A 20,745-nucleotide genomic window follows, 5' to 3' on the forward strand; every position below is an offset into this window, starting at 1 on the left:
TCTTTTCTATTAACTTTTACTTTTACAAAGATCCATTAATTTCCTGATGGACAAAATCAAGTCCCGTCCTACATTTTTACTTGTTCGAGAAGTCGTTTCACTTGGATATGTCACAAGGAAGAAAAGGCTATTGTAACTGCAATGCTATGTCGACTTTTTTGGCGTTTTATCGACTTTATTGGGTTTTATGAAGAACCTCGAACATAGACGGAACCTTTCAAAAGTTATTTTATAGTAGAAAATGGTTTTTTAGAGGTTTTAAATATTCTTGAAACTAAGAAAAATAATGCTCCTTTTAAGAACTGTTCTCTAAAAGATTCCTAAAAAAATGTCTTTGGCATTTCTGCCCCTTTTTGGAAACTTTATTTTCAAGAGTCTGAATGTCACCTACAGTAAGTACACCTACAGAGTACAGACCTTGTCCCTCTGTCCCCCAGAAAGTGTCACATTGTTATGTATGTTTGAATGAAGATGTGACAGTTGCATAGATATTCGCAGTGCATAGAGTAACCCTCCCAGCTCCTGTCGCTCCACTCAGCCGTTGACTTACCCATCCAAAATGTCACCCGGTAGGGGGCCGACCGCCTTCCCAAAGAACAGCCTCATTTGCTCGGACACGGCCTGTCTCTTTCAGTAAACTCACACTGCGGGTGAAAAGGAGCTTGCTGGGGAAACATAGGGAGAAAAGCCCAGCGGATTTGCCATGCTCGTTTTCTCCATCCTTCGAAACAGGACTGTCCATTCGCACAGAGACAGGCTGGGTAGACAGAACGAGAGACAAAGAGAGAGAAACCAAGTTCACATCTGCTGCAGGTCACGTTGCCATCGCTGAATAGTGTTGACCTCAAGCAAGGTTTCAAGAATGAAATTTTGCAGATGAATAATTTTCATTTAATTCAATAGGTTTGGATTTGAAGGCTGCATGGGGTTGAATGGTTTTTGTCAAGAGTTTACTGCTTGCTCCCAGTTCTTTCTAACTTCTCAAATTGCATTTCTGTAAAGGGATGGTTCTCCTAAAAATGAAAATTCTGTCATTTACTCTAGCTTTCTTTCTTTGGCAGAACAACATTTCAACTGCTTTTGGCTATAGAATAAATATCAAGGGGGAACAGTGTTGGGCCCCATTGATTGTCATTGTATGGGGCTATGGGCAAAAAACATTGAGATTTTTCTAAATATATTTCGTGTTCCAAAGAACAAAGAAAGTCATACACGTTTGGAATGACATGAGGGTGAGTAAATGATGAGCTGTATAGAAGCATCACCTATTTTGTTTTATTTGTTTTGAGGTTGAGCTTAACGACTTGCAACTTAATTAGTCTGCTATTTACAGTGCAGTCCCTCTTAATTAGGAGCCTTCTAATGACATTGGCAATGAAGTTAAAAGTCTTTTTGGAGAAAGATTAAGTGGCGCTACTGAAGGGAACTATCCTGTAGAGTTAAGCTCCATTCCTAATTAAACACACCTAAACAATGTTAACACTAAATATTTTATTTCTCTTAGCATGTAAACTCATTTTATTTCAGCTAGTTGCCAATGAAATATTTCTCATTTTTATTTACTTGATGTTCTTAAAAAAAACTAAAACCATTGACATTTTACAATAAGGATCCATTTGTTAACTTAAAAATACTTCTGAAAAACATTTATTACTCTTAGTTAATGTTAATTTTGACATTTACTAATGCATTATTAAAATCAGTTGTATATATTTAAATTTTATTTAAAGCTAATATGAACTAAAAATGAACTGTTGTATTTTAAAACTAATGATAACAAAAATGATTTTTTTATTTTTTTTACAAATGTAGTTCATTGTTTGTTAATGTTTGGTAATGCATTCATTAATGTTAACAAATGGGCCTTATTGTACAAGTGTTACTGATAAAAATAACAGTCAGAAATTTCAAAAACTTAAAATATATAATCGTTAAACTATGATCAAAATCTATAATGATATCTCATTGACACAAAAATAACACCCAAACCAATTAATCAAAGTCTTCAGGAAACTTACTGGAAACTTCCAAACAAGTTTGAGGAAAGTTGAAGCTAAACTCTGCAGGACAAATGAAGCAGGATTGGACACCCCTGCTCTAAGCTAGCCATCTCTCTTCCAGCCTTTCCTCGTCTCCTTTTTCATTCCAGACAGAACAGACGGCCCTCGGGTTGTCAGAAAATTCACCAAATCTCTGTTGTCACATGTCTTTATTATATATGCTGCTGAAATGCTACTCTGCAGTCCTGAAAGAGAAAATTATGAGGCAATTCTGAAAATGTGCTGCGCTGTCATATTCTGTCTTGTACTATTTAGAGCAGTGTTTGTTTTTGTTGTGGTTATAGGCGAATGTTGCAGCATTTCTAATGTGGATAGGGTCCTTCAGGAATGGGTATGTTAGAGGGGGGCTTCTGCAAACCAAATCCAGAAATCAAGTGATGTGCTGTGTAAGTTTACTCAAGAGTACGCAAATAACCTGAGGTAAATTTCAGGGTACGTATAAGTAACCATAGCAACTCATTCTTTAAACATGACACCAGAGCAGTTTAGTTTACTTCAGAGCTATTCAGCATACAGTATATTCTCATTTTTAACATTGTAGATCTTTTTTTTTTTTTTTTGGCAACAGGACGTTTTCTATATAGTTTATTTCTATAAAAATACACAGGCTAAGTGATGCATCTCACCTTACAAGAAATGTGGAAACAAATGGCTAAGCGAACTTATACAGCCGTCTTATCTTTGTAAACGCAGTTTTATTTTAGTGTAATCATTCATCAAACAAACAATTAAATTCTTGTTCCCCGTAAAAAACTGATTAAAAGATAAAAGATTTAAGATATGATTAAAAATGCCCCATAGGTGGCGATATGCACTAAAAATGTAAATTAACACCTATGGTACATACAAAATATGGACCATTTTTCTATTTTGCACAAAATGACAATCTCGCAACGTATATAATCTAATTAATCAAAACTCTCATGAGGACAAAACAAAGTTCAATTTTAAAGTCTTCCCTTGCCACCTCTAAATAATTTACCAAATTAGAACATTTTTATTATAAAATGCTTTTAAAATGCTGATAAATAATGCGTTGTAACACTGTTGAGGGTAACAACAGTTTATTGAAACTAACTCACGCAGGACAGACAAAACCACTTTCAACATAAACTAGAACTGAAAAGGTTTAAATAAAAAGGATAAAATGTGACTCATTCATTTATAATGCATTCATGCTTTTCTTATCGACTTATCTCTCACGAAATGCCTGCGCAGACTTTATCATTTCCATTTGATTGGGTTTTATAACAGTCTAGTGAACACTGAATTTAATCAAAATGTTATGACAAATAGAGGGATATAATTCAACTCAGAAAATTTGATTTGTGGGAGGAGCGTTTGTATTGCTGAACACACCTCGTCACCGGTTTACATGAGGACAGGGTTCGCCGAAATCGCACTCTATTCTGTTTACTAAAAGACATTGATTGATTTATGTATGCTGTACTCGCAACTGGCTGCTTAAAATAGAGGGAGAGCAAGAATGATAAAGAAAGAGAGGCAGAGCAACACACTCTCCTGGGAGCTTTTTAAGCAGCTGAACTCACAACTGGTCTGCCCACCTGTCAGACAGAAGATTTAATGATCTAGTCCACGAGGGATCAGGTTATACCCCAAATCAATCAGGAGAGGATCGTCAAGCCCTATTTTACTGAAATGGGCTGGTCTAGAATGTTTTATCTGTCCTTCTCCCTTGTCACTCTACTCCTACTCCTCACTCACTGTAGTACCATCACCTTTTTCTCTCTCGCTGGCTGCCACTCTCTTCAAGTCTGTTTTTGACTTTGCTTTGTGCTTCTCACTCACTGTTCCATCTGTCACCCCAGCCATCCATCTTTCAACTATCAACTCTCTTTCTCTACTTACTTTTTGTCACTTTTTTAGTTCCTTTTTTTTTTGGATTTTTTTTTTCCATTTCTCAAGAATAATTATTTTAATTAGAGATTAAAATTTGTGAGACCGAGATTCCATTCATCCATCCATCCTCTGCCCCTTTGTTTGTCTGCCCATCCATCCATACTTTATTCTTTTTATGGTGTAAAAAGTAGAGCTCGGGGATGCACAAGAAATGAGTGGAGTGATACCGATGTCATAAATGCCAGAGTTTTATTAACAAATAAAAATGTCCTATTATAGGCTTTAATGTTTAAGAGGCCCAAAGGGAATAATAATCCAAAGGGGATTATTTTCTGCGTTGATTTCTGGGGAAATCTGCCGAATGGATTTAAGCATTGGGAAAATGTGTTAATCGGAGCTGAGAGTATTGGAAGCTGAAAACACAATTAAATTAGCCCAAATATTTAATCGAGCATGAAAGCGTTGGGGGATGTGAAGAACTTGGTGTTCCAGTTCTGTGGAAATCGTATGGGTGCAGATTGTGTGTGAGCCCGCTGATTACAGCTGTTCTATTGCCAGATTATTGTTCTTTTTATTTAATGATTACGTACAGTTGAGTCAGCAAACAGATGGGTCTGTTTTCATAATGAATATTTGTTACTGAAAGTTTCAGTTACTGAAATTTCCCTACAATAGCATGCTCAGAGATATTATTTAATGATAAGAAACTGTCTGCTGTAACTGTAGTTGTTATCAACCTCATGGGAGCATTCAGACTTATCCATCAACTGTTGTTTCTGACTGGTAGCAAGTAAAATTTATATTTTTTGTGTGTGAACAGGATTTGTGATCATTTGTACTGTGGGGCTGGTAGAGATACAGATTTCTTGATTCGATTTTGATTCAGAAGCCCTGAAATCCCGAATTCTGATTCATTTGGGTATATTTCAGTCAATTTTGCTTGCAAATGCTCTAAGATTGGTAAAGGCTGGAATTGTCATATTCACCAGCTGGAGTGTCTTCACCAGAGGCCCTCCTTCCGTTTCCTGTATCTCATAATCCCCCATAATCATTTGCCCCAACTCATTAGGATTTGATTTCTCCAACCTGTTCATTAGCTTTTTTGTTTTTGCCTTTCATTGTGAAGTCTTGTTAGTGTTACCACTGCATTTCTGAGCATCTGTTCCAGTATTTAGTACTCTCTGTCTGTTTCCTTGGATTCTGCCTAGTGTGTATTTGACCATTTGCCTGATTTTTGTGGACTGTCCTCTCCTAAATAAATGCACTTGGATCACTCACAAAGCCGTGGAGCAGCAAGTCCATAACAGAAAAAAAAAACTTGTAAAGGAGTAGTTCACTTTTAAAAAAAACTCTACTCACCCCCATGTCATCCAAGATGTCCACGTCGTTCTTTCTTCAGTCGAAAAGAAATTAAGGTTTTTGATGGAAACATTCCAGGATTTTCTCCATATAATGGACTTCAATGGGAACCAAACGGTTCAAGGTCCAAATGAGAGTTTCAGTGCAGCTTCAAAGGGCTTTAAAGGATACCAGACGATGAATAAGGGTCTTATCTAGCGAAATGATCGGCCATTTAAAAAAATAAATAAAAAAGTCTTTTTTTGAGTCATAACTCGAAGGGTCCTAGATAAGACCCTTATTCATCATCTGGTGTTGTTTAAAGCCCTTTGAAGCTGCACTGAAACTCTCATTTGGACCTTGAAACGTTTGGTTCCCAATGAAGTCCATTATATGGAGAAAATCCTGGAATGTTTTCATCAAAAACCTTAATTTCTTTTCGACTGAAGAAAGAACGACGTGGACATCTTGGATGACATGGGGGTGAGTGAATTATCAGCAAAAGTTTTTTTTAAAAGTGAACTACTCCTTTAAGGAGTATCACCATCTTGCTTAAGCCTTTAGAAGTACTGAACCCCCCAGATCAGCAAATTATCAGGTTCACTGGAGAACTGAAAGATTTACCCATGTTCCCCAGACTGCTGACAGTCATTTCTTTTTCTAAGAGAGACTGGTGTTTTATCAGTATCAGAGAGGAACAAAGTGAGATCTCCAGAAACAAAGTTTATTTTGCCGATCTCAGCTGTGATCACAGCTTTCAGAATCTTCTTAGCAACATAATGTTTGACGTCCACCCACCCACCCACACACCCGAGGGATCCTCCTTGACCAAACACACTCTGACAGACGCTGAATATGCCACTTGCATTAGCATCTCCTTCTCAGCTCTCTATCCTGCTGGGTTTGCCACCTTCTGACTGCAGGGCTCACACGCACCCCGAGGGGAGAGCCTCATTACCACAACACCACCACAACATCGTAGTTAGGTGTGTAACACACGCCTGGATTTACATGCACTCGCCCTCTCTAATGATGCAACTCTGTGGATGGATGCAGTTTGTCTCTCTAGGCACATTTTAGAAATTTGACAGCTCTGAATGTCATCAGATTTTTTTTTTTTTTTTAGTTTTTAATCTATTCAATCTCAACTTTTTGTTATCGAGAGCTAAAAAATATAGATATATATGCTAATGAGGGTTTGTGCATTGAGTGAGCCTTTGCTTTCACACTCCGTGTGATTATTGTAATGTTCCCAAAGCACATTTTCTGTCCTAGTTAGACTAATTTTCCCCATTTCACAGTTTATTTGTTTAATCCATTTAGCATTTCGGCACTTTTAAGTAACTGCTTATAATTGCTATTCCCCAGCAATAATGTTTCATCAGGAGTTGTGCTGTTATTACTGGAATTCATCTGAGGAACAGACACACAACAAACTCGCTGTCTCCTATCGTGACTCCCATCTCCGGTTGTCTGTCTTTAGCCTGCTTTGCTTGGCATCCTGTGTTTAATGTGACCATTAAATCTCCACCTGCCAATCAAACTTCAATTGGGTTGAAGTTGTGGATGACTTACGGATAACAAACTGTCCTCTTTTTGTCCACCCACCTCAGCACTGCATCTCAAACAGCCATCACGTCTTTAGTTCTTAATTGGTAGAGCGGCCACAAATGTGCCGCTGGCTGTGTCCTCCGGTGATGTGCTGCACCATGACTTCACACCCTCGTAGGCCTTCACACCTTGCTGTGTTATTCACAGTCTGAACCCCTGTGTGGTGCCCTTCTGTGCATATAGGACTTTTTAATGTAACCACACACACACACACAAAAACTGTGACACAACTCCATGGGGACCCTATTAGTGACTTGACATTGATCTGACATTCTGCTAAGTAATAATTTGTCAAGTTTCGGCGTCTGTTCAAGGTGGACGGTGGAATCGAGGGTGGCTAGCGAGGACCGCCTGTAAAGAAAAGGCTGCACTTGTTACACTCCATTGCTCTTAATTAGCTCTTAGTCAAAGCCCAATTATGTTACTCAGAGCACTGGCCATTACATTACATTCAGAAGTACAGGCCAATCAGGAAGAAATGTGTTCATGTTGTAATTTAAGTATATAATTTAAAGTGCTGTATGAGTAGAGATTTTTATTTATTTTATTTTATTTTATTTTAACAGGGCTACTTATATGCTTTCTCTTTTTCTAAACAGCTTTATTAATTTGACTTGTATTGTTATTTATTTGGGTTCGACAACTGATTTGACATGAATGCAGGCATAATGTGAGTATTTTTGCATTATTTTCCAGTAAATGACAATTCTTGTCAACATCCTAAATCAAAATCCCAATTGTGTAAAGTATTAAGACTTGTTTTTCAGGGAACAACTCTTGTTTCTTTTCTGTACCCCTTTTTCCTGTTTAAAGCATACATCGATAAAAATATTATTGATAAAAATTCTGTTAAACATCATCACTGCGGAAGAGACAACTCTGAAAATTATTAAAAGGCTCTTTATTAATAGGCCCTCTTAACTAGATGACCTTCTGACCTCAGAGGTCAGAGGTCCTTGCCAATCTGGTTCTAGAGTGTCTCACACCTGCACTTCAGGTGTATAAATATAATATTAAAAATGAAAATGGTTAAATTTAACCTTAAACTACATTTCACACGTGGAACCAAACTGTAAATATTTTATATAATGTATAGAAAAATACCCTGCTTTAATTTAAAATAATATATGTTGATTTAAATATGTAATACATTTATATTTAGGAGAAACTTCAGATTTGGGTTGCACGATTTACTATTGTAACCAGTTCAAAGTTGTATTTGTTGTTTGAAGATCCCATGATCAAAGATGATCACATATATTACTTTAAAAAGTCTCTCATATTTAAGAAGACTGCATTTATTTAATAAATACAGTAAACACAATTATATTTTGAAATATTACTGTAAGCTAAAATAACTTTTTTATATTATAAAATATTTAAAAAAAAAATTTTTCCTCTGATGGCAAACTTGAATTTTCAGCAGCTATTACTCCAGTCTACAGTCACATGACCCTTCAGAATTCATAATAACATGCTGATTTATTAAAAAGGACATATTATCACTGATGAAAACAGTTGTGCTGATTAATATTTTTGTGGATTGTTTTTTTCCAGGATCCTTTGATGAATAGAAAGTTCAAAAGAACTGAAATAGCATAAATGTATTTATTTGCTGAATACAAGTGTTAAGTACATATATCTGGTGGACAGTTTAAATATTTTACTGGAAAAAGACAGAAGAAAATGACTTTCCTCCGCATCCACGTTGCATTCTGAGAGCGAATGGCACTTCAGAGCACCATTGCACCAAACCACAAAGTTCAACCAAAGTACCAAGTCTCAGGTCTTGGGCACCACACCATAAGAGCACTTAGCAGCTGTCAGACAAAGTGCTACAACACTGAAAATGGTGCATCAGTAGGCAATTTTACAACGTGTAATGCTCATTGTTGTGTTTAAGGGACCAGCGCAATCGATTCACAGCTGTATCCATTTCTGCCGAGCTGTCCTGAAGCTTATGCTAAACGTTCATCTAATCTGTAAATGTCAGCATATACAGTTTTATCATTTTTGGCTTAGAAGCAATGACTGTAATGTTCCTCACATCTCTTTTATTTTTCTTTGTCTTCTTTTCTCCTTATTGCAATGACAAAGGTGAGCCGGATCAATACGGTGGTGAGTCGTAAACGGGAGCAGCGTGTGCTCTTCATGGTGATCACCATGGTGGTGTGTTACCTGTTGTGTTGGCTGCCCTATGGGATTATGGCCCTGCTAGCCGCGTTTGGGCGGCCCGGCCTGGTCACACCAGCGGCCAGCATTGTTCCTTCTGTGTTAGCCAAGACTAGCACCGTCATAAACCCCATCATCTACATCTTCATGAACAAACAGGTGGGTAACCGAAAAGCTACTAATCAGTAATCTGCTATTTTTGCTAGATCTTCATTGGACGGCTGTGATATGAATATGAATGCTAAATGATGTTATATTTGCATCCATGTTCAGCACACTAAGAATTTGAACGATGAGTCACTTAAAAATGCGAAACACTTTAACGCTAAACATTTTCCCAAAAGTGTTAAGCTAAAAATGACCTTAGATGCTTGCAAAAATGTCTAAAGACCCATTCACACCAAGAACAATAACTATAAAGATATCCATAATGATAACTTATTAAGCGTCCACAAACAAACGATAACGCCCTGTTCAATCTATGTGCGCCCAATGTTTATATCGTTCATCACCTGGACTCTGCTATTATTTTGTGTTTAGAACGATTTTTAGAACTATATTTATTGTTATTTTTCGCCTTGGTATGAAGGGCCTTACAGTAATAACGTTTTTGAGAAAAGTTTTAACACTATTTGTTTGCATCATTCATTTAGTTGCTATTTTGTAAGCCAATCCATTGTAATGAATGCGAAGAATGATTTAACTCACTATATGCTTTTGATGCTACTGTGTTTTTTAATAAGCACATGCTATTCTTTGCTATATTTAGTCTTTAACAGTTTTTCTTTAAAATAACACACTGACGGCAGGATCACTTGAGTTGACGGTTTTCAGTTTAGGTGTCATTCCCAAAAGAACATGATCAACACCTCATTTTAGTATGAATTTAACAGCACAGATTACACAAACCTAAAGTCATTCTTTGTCCAAGTCCAAACCGCCTTTGAATGTGAAATATAGGAACTGTGTTTTGCCTGTGAACTTATTTTTGTCCAAAACATGTAGGCTGAGAAAAAATGAGATGGCAAAATTGTATAATTGTCTGGGTTGCTTAAGTTAAACTACAGCTCCAAATATAAGTCCACTAAGTTCCCAGACAAGTCATTATACATTCAATTATAAGCTTTTATGGGTTCTGTATTTCATACAAAGACCATATAATTTAAACTGTAGCGTTTGAAAGTTTCATTAAGCTGTAAAATTAATATCAGGTTCTCAGCTTCAGTTTTTCATTGAGGACAAAAAGTGAACAAGGGAACTGAATATTTTTAATTTATTTTTTTTTTACTGGTTTTGAATTCTGCTAATAACCTCTAATCTCTCTTTCTGCTCATCTTGTTGTAAAAACTACTTGTAAAAATTACTTGTATTTGATGGTAAAAACTGAAGGCAAAAAATTTGCTGTTTTTCATTAGTTTATCTACTTATTTTATGAAAATGTACTAAATTAACTTAAAAGGTCATGTTTTCACAAACTAAAATTATATATTAAGATTAATTAAAAGGATAGGTTACCCAAAAATGAAAAATCTGCCAATTACTCATCTTTATGTCATTACAAACCTGAATGGCTTTATTTCTTCTATAGCACAAAAAAATTACATTTTGAGAAATGCCTGTGTTTTTGTCCATAAAATGAAAGTCTGTTTGATTACCAACATTCTCTACAATCTTCTTTTGAGTAGCACAGAAGAAAGAAAGTCATCAGTGGTGGCATAATTACCATTTTTGGGTGAATCGGTTTGCAAGAGTTCTTTTCCCTTCATTTATGTGGTTTTAAATTGTTCCGAGGGTAAAGGGCTTGGCTTAAATTATTGAAAAACCATACGGATGCTCATGAACATGAATGAAATACCTTAAACCTTATCATTTTTAAATTATTACACATGATAAAGCCAACAACAGTGATGTGAATTAAACTGGCAAAAGGCCAAACAATGCAACCATATTGATTATCCCAGCTCCAGTGAATGCTGGAAAAAGGGAAAAATATATTAATCCTACTAATCTGACAAGTTTCTTGGAAAATCTGAATCTATTGCTATAGAAAAGCTGCTTTTAGATGCATTGCTTGTTTTCCTGATAGCAAAAAAATATTTTTTTCTTCTTTTTTTTCAGTGTTATTTACTTTATCTTTGGATTATATTTTACAGTATGCAGCTGTTCAAGTCCATCCCATGTAGTTTTGCCTGGTTTGTACTCCAATTGAATGTTCATTCTAGTTTATGGCTGGACAAAAAATGAAACAGCAAGTAGTTATGTTCGTTTTTGGAAGAATGTACAAACCATTCGAGTAAATATAAACTTTCAATGCTCTAGTTTGATCAAGGATTGTATCCGAGTACATTCAGGGAAGTAGTAGAAAGTTTTCAAACAAACTTTTCATTCCAAGAAGCACTTCTTATTTGATCAAACTGATACAAGATTCACATTGTATTGTTATTTCTGAACTTGTGTACATATGAACAGGTTTTGTATTATCTCTTCTGTATGGGTTAAAGCTTCTGCTCCGAACAATTGCTTGTGATAAGACCGGAGCTGAAGACTTGGAGAAACTAGTTTTGACTGTCGGAGGAGACGCCAGTCACCTGTATGTCATTTTCAGTCTTCAATTCCTCCCAGCCCGTAACCATGGAAACTGTGAGTTGAGGCGAGTTGAAGACTTAAAGTGCTGTACAGATTCAAGTATCTACTTGGCATGTGTCGATATGACCACCGAAGATTGAAAGACAGCAGAAAATGGAAGAGCATGGAAAAGAGTGAGATTTGGAGAGCGAGAGAGCTGCAAAGTTCCTGAGCCCGTGAGTAAATAACTGTACTGTTATACCGCCCTGGTTCAGGAGCTGTCATACTGTGTGGTAATTGCATTTACTGCTTCCTCTTTCCTGGGATGCAAAGAATTTTCTTGCACATGTCACATTTTCTCCCTTATTAAGAGCTCAACGTGTCCTTAAGGGAAGCATCAGTGTGCTGAAAAAACTCCCTTGTTCATTAATTGGCTATAAGAATCACATGAAATTGCACTGCAAAAAAAGAAATTTTCGCAATATTTTCGTCTTGGTGTCCATTGAAAACTTCCTTAAAGGGATAGTTCACCCAAAAATGAAAATTATCCCATGATTTACTCACCCTCAAGCCATCCTATCACAATCTGAGATATAAACATCCTGGCTCTTCCACGCTTTATAATGGAAGTGAATGGGGGTGAGATCTCGAAGCCCCAAAAAGTGCACCCATCCATCATAAAAGTAATCCATACGTACAATCCATACGCCTTCTGAAACTAAGCGATGCGTTTGTGTAAGAAAAAAAATCCATATTTAAAACTTTATTAGCTATAATAGCTTCCGGTAGGTGACTGTGCACAGCGCAAGTTCACTTTTTTGTTGGGTTGGGTTTTTGTAAGAAAAATATCCATATTTACAACTTAATGGGCTCTATGCACGGCATTATTTCCGGTGAAGGATTACGGATGCTCGATAACTTCCGCCGATCATAGAGTCCAATGCAATACCGAGAATTTATATTGAATTTTATACTCTATGGTTATACTAATGAAACGTTAGTCACAAAAACAGATAAAACAGACACCCCCTCGTTGTGTTTATGCTTCTTTTTAAAATTATATTAAATAAACATAACTATATATAAAATTACATCTAAACGTATGTACGTTTCGTTTCAAAGACGGGAGGACAGTAAATATTGAAGCCATAATCCTGTTTTCTCCGGTTTTCCTCCGCTTTAATCTCCACAACCGGAAATGGACGAGCATCCTTACGTCAAATGCAGAACTTATGCGTGCATATAGCCCATTCGCTATGATACTCCGACTGCTACGTCATACATCGCGTCAGGGGTTACTCTTGTGACATGTCGAAGTATCGCATAGCTGATAAAGTCGTAAATATGTATTTTTTTCTTACAAAAAACCCATCGCTTCGCTTCAGAAGGCATTTATTAACCCCCTGGAGCCATTTGGATAATTTATTATGATGGACGGATGCATTTCACCCCCATGTATTTTTTATAAAGGGCACCTATATATTTATTTTTACCGGATTTGCTCACCGACTCCCAAATGATTCGTTCAACGACTCATTTTTCCAAACGCCACCTTTGCGTGATGCTAATCCGCGGTTATTGGTCAGATGACCCAATCAGTTATTGTTTGCGGTAGCCCAACGCATAATGATAAAGCACTGCAGTACTACAAGGTATGCTCTATTCTTTGTGACAACTCGACATACATTTCACATATTTAAAAAAAAAATGACATTGGAGAGCTAGAAGCTCCGCTGAGCGCAACTTACACACTCACACACACACAAATACTCATTGCACACTATGTAAGAGAGAATGAGACAAACAAAGCTGCCCACTTCCGAAGTAAGAGCTTTCCAGAGAGACAGGCAGTTCATCCAAGCACTGGGATCAGTTATTCCGGACCACCTGTGATCAGGTGTAGCATAATTGGCGAGGAAGTTCTGTCCTTCTCTCCCAAGCTTCTCAGCACCCCACAGAGAGCCAATCATCTCCTTTCCAGACCATCATCTGCTCAAAAGTCTGCTACCCAGCACTCCTCTTTGATCCGGATTGTACCCGGCTACCCCGGCCAAAAGTACATGCACTTATCCACCATGAGTATACACAGAAATTATTGCTCTTTATCTGCCAGCCCAGAGGTGACAAAGAACTGCTTAAGTCTTTTACGAAAATTGCAAAGAATTTATTTTTCTCACGTGACTCAGTTTGAATTTTTACTTTTGGAATTATCAGATTATCAGATCATGGGGAACATAAAGTACAGGTAAAGTTGTTATCGCAAGCTCTGCTGTTTGAAATTTGAAGGCTGGTCATTCACAAAGTTCTGCATGTCCTCCGTGCTTGTTTATGTATAAAATATTTAGGCAAATTTTAAGAAAGCTTTTAGCTCACATTAAGAATGAAGTAGCTCCAATGATCCTGAAAACTAACTAAGTTCGGAAATATTTTTGTCTTTGACTTACAACCTTAAAGGAGAAATCCGGCGCAAAATCGAGACTATTTTCTAAGATGGCTCCTGTCTGTATACACAAAGTGAACTGTCTTTATAAAGTATCTTCTTATTAAACGGTCTGTACTCTTACAAATTTCTCAATGCTTCGTTTTGCATGAATGGACCCTCATTATGTTACTGTGTCAGTGTTGGGCTATTTTGAGCCTTGTTAGTGGTATAAACGAACGATTTATTTTTACTGAGTAAATGCCCCCAGTACTAGCATTATACGCTAAACAGTTTTTAGAGATAAAACTCTTTACATTCGATTATCATGAAAACAAATCTCAGAGAACGATTGACTAGGTACCGATGTTTTATTAGACCAAAGTTTCATTTTGCGCCGGAGTTCTCCTTTAAAAGACTTTTCTGTTTTGCCTACTCGTTAAGCTCTACTGGGTAATTAAAGCAAACACTGCCGTCATCCAAAATTTGCAACTTGCCTGTGCATTTACATTAATTCATCCAAAATGTGTATCGTTTGAGCTGTGTCTAAATCATTTTTGTGAGAAATGAAATAGTTATGAGTGTGTGTGCGTCGTGTGTGTGTTTCTTTGAGAGAGCGACTATTTTATTTTCTTAGTTTTTTATATTTTTTAATTTTATAGTCATTATTCATTTATATATTTGTCATTTCATTTGTATATTATGTTTCTATATTACTTATTATTTTACTTATTTTGTTGCTCTTGCAATGCTTGCTATTTAATAGTGTGATTGTATGGTTTCAAGAAATATTTCTTTTCATGAGAAAGAGATGTTTCCATTTCAAGGATTTTAACGTTAGGACGATGTTGCGAAACAGTAATTTTCCATTGTTTTTGCTGTGGTGTGGTAAAATAACACTTGTTTAATTTGTACAAGTCAGATGACGTCTGGGCCTTGAAACATTATGGGCATTAAGATTATTCAATAAACTGCTCTTTTTATTATCATCACTTCGTCTTCTGATTCTGCTCTTCCCTGGCTTTCTCAATCTTCTGGCAGGGTTTCGTCAACCTGGGTCGGATCAGATTCCGCAAATCATTATTCTGACGTTGAGATCCATCCGATCTACAGAAACAGCCCCATGTACTTCCATTGTAGATGCCTTACTATAAGTATTTTCTCTGGTAATCAATATTTTGCCACAAAGTCTGCATAGCAATGGAGTTTAATTGTTTTTAAACCAGGAACATTACTTATGAATGAAAATTGCACACACTAATCAACAAAATGAATGTCATCTAATCCTTGTAAATTCACTTTATGGCCATGTAAAATCAATGTGCCATATGCGCTAAATCTGATTCCGGTTGAAACACCCGCAGGCAGATAGTTGTGTTAACTGTCTTACAGCATGTCCAGATGCAAAGCCACCTTCGCCATCTCTGCGGGGTTCACCAGACCTCCTGCCAGCTCCTGTAATGAGTGTGTGGATCTGAATCCATTTATAGACTCGTTCCTCCCACCTTAGGCTCATCACATTCCTCACCTGCTCGCTCGTCCCCAAAAAAGATGCACACCTGCAACGGCTGACAGCAACGTGACCAATTTTCAGATTCATTACATTATAGGTCTTCCATGTGAGTGAGTGGAAAACATTAAGGACATGTATGCTGTGGATATCTGGTGGAGGCATGAAGAGGGCTTTGAAAGGACTATCAGTGAGTGTCAGGGTCATGCATGATTGCTTTCAATCAGCAACAGAACACTGAATGCCCATTTACAGGCTCACTGAAGCCAAATGTCTTGGGAAAAGTGTGTATCTGCAGTCTGCCATTAACCGTGACCCCTTGCCCCAAATCTAACCCCCTACAGAGGTCTGTCTCTGACTAGATCTTTTTGTTGTTATCCTGTTTCAAAGCCACTGATTGAGTATCAAAAAAGCATTTATGTTTTAAAACAGCAATGTTTCAAGTAAACTGACAAAACATGACGGTTCTGCATCTTCTGAGGAAATGTAGTAGACTATAAGTATACAGTGAACTTGGACGTATACTAAGTACACTACGTTTTCTCAAGGGGTGAAATCTCGCTCTGTGTTTTGTGGATTATGTTACTTTTTTTTACAAGATGTAAATGAGTATGTCTGGGTCAAAAAAGTATTTACAATAATATATATTGTTCAATAATATATCTGGAAATACTTCACAATTGCATTTTTCTTGTTCATTTTATGTCATAATGTGTTAACGTTTCTGTTTATTTTCAGGTTGAAATTCGATTTTTGAATCCCAGTTTTTCAATGTTTTTCAAAAGCCACGGTTCCAGAAACAAGGAGAATTTTAAAAGCGGATTAGTTCCTCTCTCCTGAGGGAGCAATTCATGACAAGCCATTCATCTACTGAACACTTGCATGAAATCTTTTTGCAATCTGAAGGTGGTATAGAGTCATGGCCACACAAACATTTCCCTATTTTATTCTGATGGGTGTTCTTAGAGCAAAAAAAAAAAATTGCTTTGTCAATGTTTTAAGATTAAAATAAGTGTTTCTGTTTTAGAAATGGAGTTGCTGAACCTTTGTGACCAATACTTGCACCTCTGCATTTTAGTATAAAAAACTCTTCAAAAGTTTGGCTGAATTTGTCAATTTAATGGTGAAGGTTGTTTTGTGAGGATGTGGTAAATCTCTCACACACATCAACAGAACACCTTCTCTTGGAAAATGTGTTTTTCTCCTCTGAGACCTCTGAGACAGTTATGATTAATTGCAATAAACCTTTATCTATAATGAAAAGTGCAGCATAAGAACACAGAGCTCTTTGTTTCCATCTGACCTGATGGTCAAAGCCTGCAGGCTGTTTCTTCTGGGTGTGTGATCTGCGTGCGTAGGGATGTAGAGGTATATACACAGATGCTCAGCGAGGGATTGGCACCCTAAATGAGGCATATCATTCAGATAATCGCTGCCTGCATGCCTGCCGAGAGGTCCTACCTCTACTAATGAATTCTGTGCACAGAGAGCTTTCAATTTGCAAACAACCCAGTCCACATTAGAGGAGACATAGCATCAGCTGTTGTCACAGGGCTGATGATTCCCACGTTGCTATTTTATTATTCCTGCTGTCTGTACAGTTGCAAATCCAGCAGAGAATGGGAGAAATGAGCTTGTGCAATCAAGTGAACATTCAGGCATCGTTTTGTTTGTCTTTTTGACTCATTATGTGAATTTCCTTCTCTTAAAGAGGAAACTCATGTTGTTCCAAACCCATTTGACATTCTTCTGTGGATCACAAAAGAAGATATTTTATAGAAAGCTTAGTTTTTTTTCCCGTACAATAAACACTGTTAAAAAAAAAACTTAAAAAATGAAGTAACCTGGTTGCCTTAAAATTTGAAGTTCATTGAAATGGAAAAAGTGAGTTAATACAATGAAAGAGATTGATTTAATCATCAGAAACTCAAAATATTATGATATCTGAAACACTTTAATTAAGTTGATTTGACAAAAGAAATAATGTTGTGATTGCAAGTCATGAACATATGGGCAAAAAACAAAACAACTAAAGGCCAGTTCACTCCAAGGACAACTATAATTAGATTTAGTATTACGATCACAAAACAAGATATTTTAAAGAGAATTTCAGTGGATTTTGCATATAAAATGAAAGTCGTTGGGGGTCAAAAACAACATTGGACTTTTATTGTATATGGACAAAAAACACTAAATGACAATAACTATAATGAAAACTATGTTTAGTTTTTTAATAAAAGAATGTTAATGTCATTTGGTGTGGATGCTTTATCATTCTTGTGAACAGGCATTTTCCACTGAAGAAAGAAAATCCAGGTTTGGAATGAAATTACAAAATGCAGCTCTTTTTGTGTGTGAGCTATCCTTTTAAGGATTAGAAATGTAATCTGTGCTCTCTCAATCTTTGTGTGTCAGTTTTGCAGATGCTTCCATGCGCTCATCATGTGCACCACCCCACAGAGAGGCTCCAGCTTTAAAAACTCCTCCAAAGTCACCAAAACTCTCAGGACAGTGCGGCGCGCCAATGGCCAGAATGTGACCTTCGCGGTGGCCTCGGCTGGCCATCCTACTATCTGTGCCCCACACAGCGGGGGGCCGAAAAGTTCCTCCGAGGGTGAGAAACCCTCTCCTGGTGCGGGCCAGCCCACCAACAGACCTGTTGTCTCTCTTGTGGCCTATTACAATGGTTGAGCTCATACAGTCAGGCCAAACCAACACTGATACAGTGGAATTACAGGTGACGGAGGTCACAGATTGCGTAAAAAGAAAAGAGAATTGATAAGTGGGCGTGTCTTGGAATATGGAACGAGGACATGCCCTTCGCTGACAATCATGTCATGTTGCGTGTATGATCTTTCTTGGGGAACAAAACTAAGAATGGATATTTTGTGAACAGTTGGAGAAAGTCTGAGATTCTGAGATTTCTTTCTCTTGGAGAAGTAATGACTTCTCTAGAACAAGTAGGAAACATGCACATGGATCTAATTGTTAATTTAGTTGATATTTCTTCAATCCAGGATGTAAATGTGCTCTCAGGTGAAATGTGAAGCCTGTTTGTTAACAAGGACGCTTTCATTACCAGTTCCTTCCCGTGGTTGGACAACAAGACTAGCACAGATTGTTTAAAGAGATACTTTTCTTACTCTTGTAATTCTGCTCATCGTGTGGAAATGTACAAGTAAGCACATGATGCTGTGTTTGTTAAGGGATACATGTTGCTGAGTTTTAAAGGGGTCATATTATTTTCCTTGATCTTTTGAAATATAGTAATAGAGTCTCATAACTTCCTCCTCAATCCAAAAAGAGCATCTGTTAGATCTTGAAGCCATACTATTAAAATTTCAAATACATTTAACATGTGTCAACATTTACATTATCAAAATATTTTTTGATTGTTTTTGTGTTTAAAGACACCTATAATGGAAGTAGCCTTTTTCTTCCCTATTTTGACATATATCCAAGTGAAGCTATGACTGGTTATCCCGTCCTCACTCCCATAACCACGGCACCAGAGAAGAGAAGAGATAAAGAGTCTAAATGAAAACTTTGTAATAAATAAAAAATTCTCATTTGTATCGTAAGAAAACACTAATTTTACCTGGTTAAAAACAGCTCTGTTTTCAGCACGCCATTCCTACGCTATCTCACGACCAATTCGTGCGAATTCGAATTGGCCGATTCATAAAATATGTAGTGAGGTCGTATAAATTATTACGAATTAGCCGCTTTTTAATCATTCGTCGAATTCGTACGATTTGGTCGTGAGATCGGGTTGGCCATTCCAGTGCATATGCCTTTAAATGATAATGAGCTTATCTAACCCCGCCTCTCTGTTCTGTGGGGCGTTTTGCACAATGCACATGGAGTGTTGCCTTGAAGTTGAGTAGGGAGTCTCTGAGGACACATCTGTACAACCGTATAAGTTTGAACCGGAGTCGGATCCAGAACAAGATGACGGCCCGAACAAGATGTTTCAGAATGGTTGGTCACTTTGATCTATCTTTGTATGTACTGGCAGTGTAGAGTAGTGAGATACGAACACCGTGTGTTTACTGATGTATATGTTAGTTCGTTGACTGATTGATGGTCATGAACAACTTTTTTTCACGATTTGCAAAGATTAATACAACTTTGGTGCAGCGGGGACGCAAATAGTTGGTACCGATTCTTTTTTCAGGGGCAGTTTCTTAGCAAACCCAGCTTTACACTGACCCTCGTTTATAAAGCAGTATGAGAAGTGATTCGTGCAAACATGAAAGCATTGACGTTGCACATGGGGAATATTCCCTTCGAAAAACAAAACTCAGCCACTGTTTTTTCAGTGGTTCGGATTTAGGAACATCAAGACTGCAGTGTTCGTTATTACACCCAAGAACAGAACACCACAATCACTGCTGTCAATCATCAATCGTGGGAGGGGTGTCCGATTTAGTGACGTCACAAAATCAAACGGCTCAATTTCAGTTTAAAACAAAAACAATTGATGGATTTTTATCATTATAGGATGGTTGTGTCCATCAGGCACTGCCAACACACATTTCAGTACAGTCAACTTAGTAAAGGTGCATTATACTCTTTAATTAAAGATTACATGAGCACATGAATTAAAAACAAAATAATAATAATGAGGTGCACAGATAAATCATTTGTAGAAAAACACGGCAAAATTCCATTTAAAAATGGTTTAAGTTGAATGAAACTTAACCCTGATTCCATCAGTCAGTTCACATGTAACTCAATTAAAGGGATAGTTCACCCCCCAGATTTTTTTTTTAATCATTTACTCACCCTCATGTGTTCCTTATCCTATCTTCGTAACACAAATGAACGACATTAAAGGTCAATAAAGGATGACAGATTTTTCATTTTTGGTTGATCTAACCCTTTAAGTTGGGCTTGCTTCGATAATCCTCAAAATGTTTGAAAACACTGAGGTATAAGAAACGTTGACTATCATTATTAATGGACCTCAGGGAAAAGTGTTAAAATTGTATCATATATATGACCCCTTTAAAATTCAAATGCAATAGTCTACATGAAATACATTTTTACAAATAAACATTTATATGTAAGCTCTGAAGTCCTATTTTAACACTCTGTCTACGTTAACAGTTATTGTGTAACACTGCTCAGCAATTGGAAAACAGTTTGATAATAGTTCTCCGTAGCCTTGCCGGTTTAAACGAGCAATTCATTCATTTTCAATTCAC

At 37.0% G+C, this 20,745-nt stretch overlaps 1 protein-coding gene across 2 annotated transcripts in view; it reads left to right on the forward strand.

Moving 5' to 3' along the window:
* Window positions 1–20,607, forward strand: part of tmtopsb (teleost multiple tissue opsin b) — a 35,168-nt gene extending 14,561 nt beyond the window's left edge. Inside the window, exons 3-4 of one of the 2 annotated variants that reach the window (XM_039684441.2) lie at window positions 8,967–9,200; window positions 17,951–20,607. In XM_039684441.2, coding sequence (XP_039540375.1) covers window positions 8,967–9,200; window positions 17,951–18,226 — 510 coding nt within the window. In that variant the 3' untranslated portion in view covers window positions 18,227–20,607. Of the gene's footprint in view, window positions 1–8,966; window positions 9,201–16,273 lie in introns of both variants that reach the window. The other variant, XM_039684442.2, reaches the window with a different exon arrangement.
* Window positions 20,608–20,745: the final 138 nt, after the last annotated feature.

This window comes from Pimephales promelas, chromosome 22, assembly GCF_988280905.1.
Source record: "Pimephales promelas chromosome 22, fPimPro1.hap1.1, whole genome shotgun sequence".
Classification (NCBI taxonomy): Eukaryota; Metazoa; Chordata; class Actinopteri; order Cypriniformes; family Leuciscidae; genus Pimephales; species Pimephales promelas.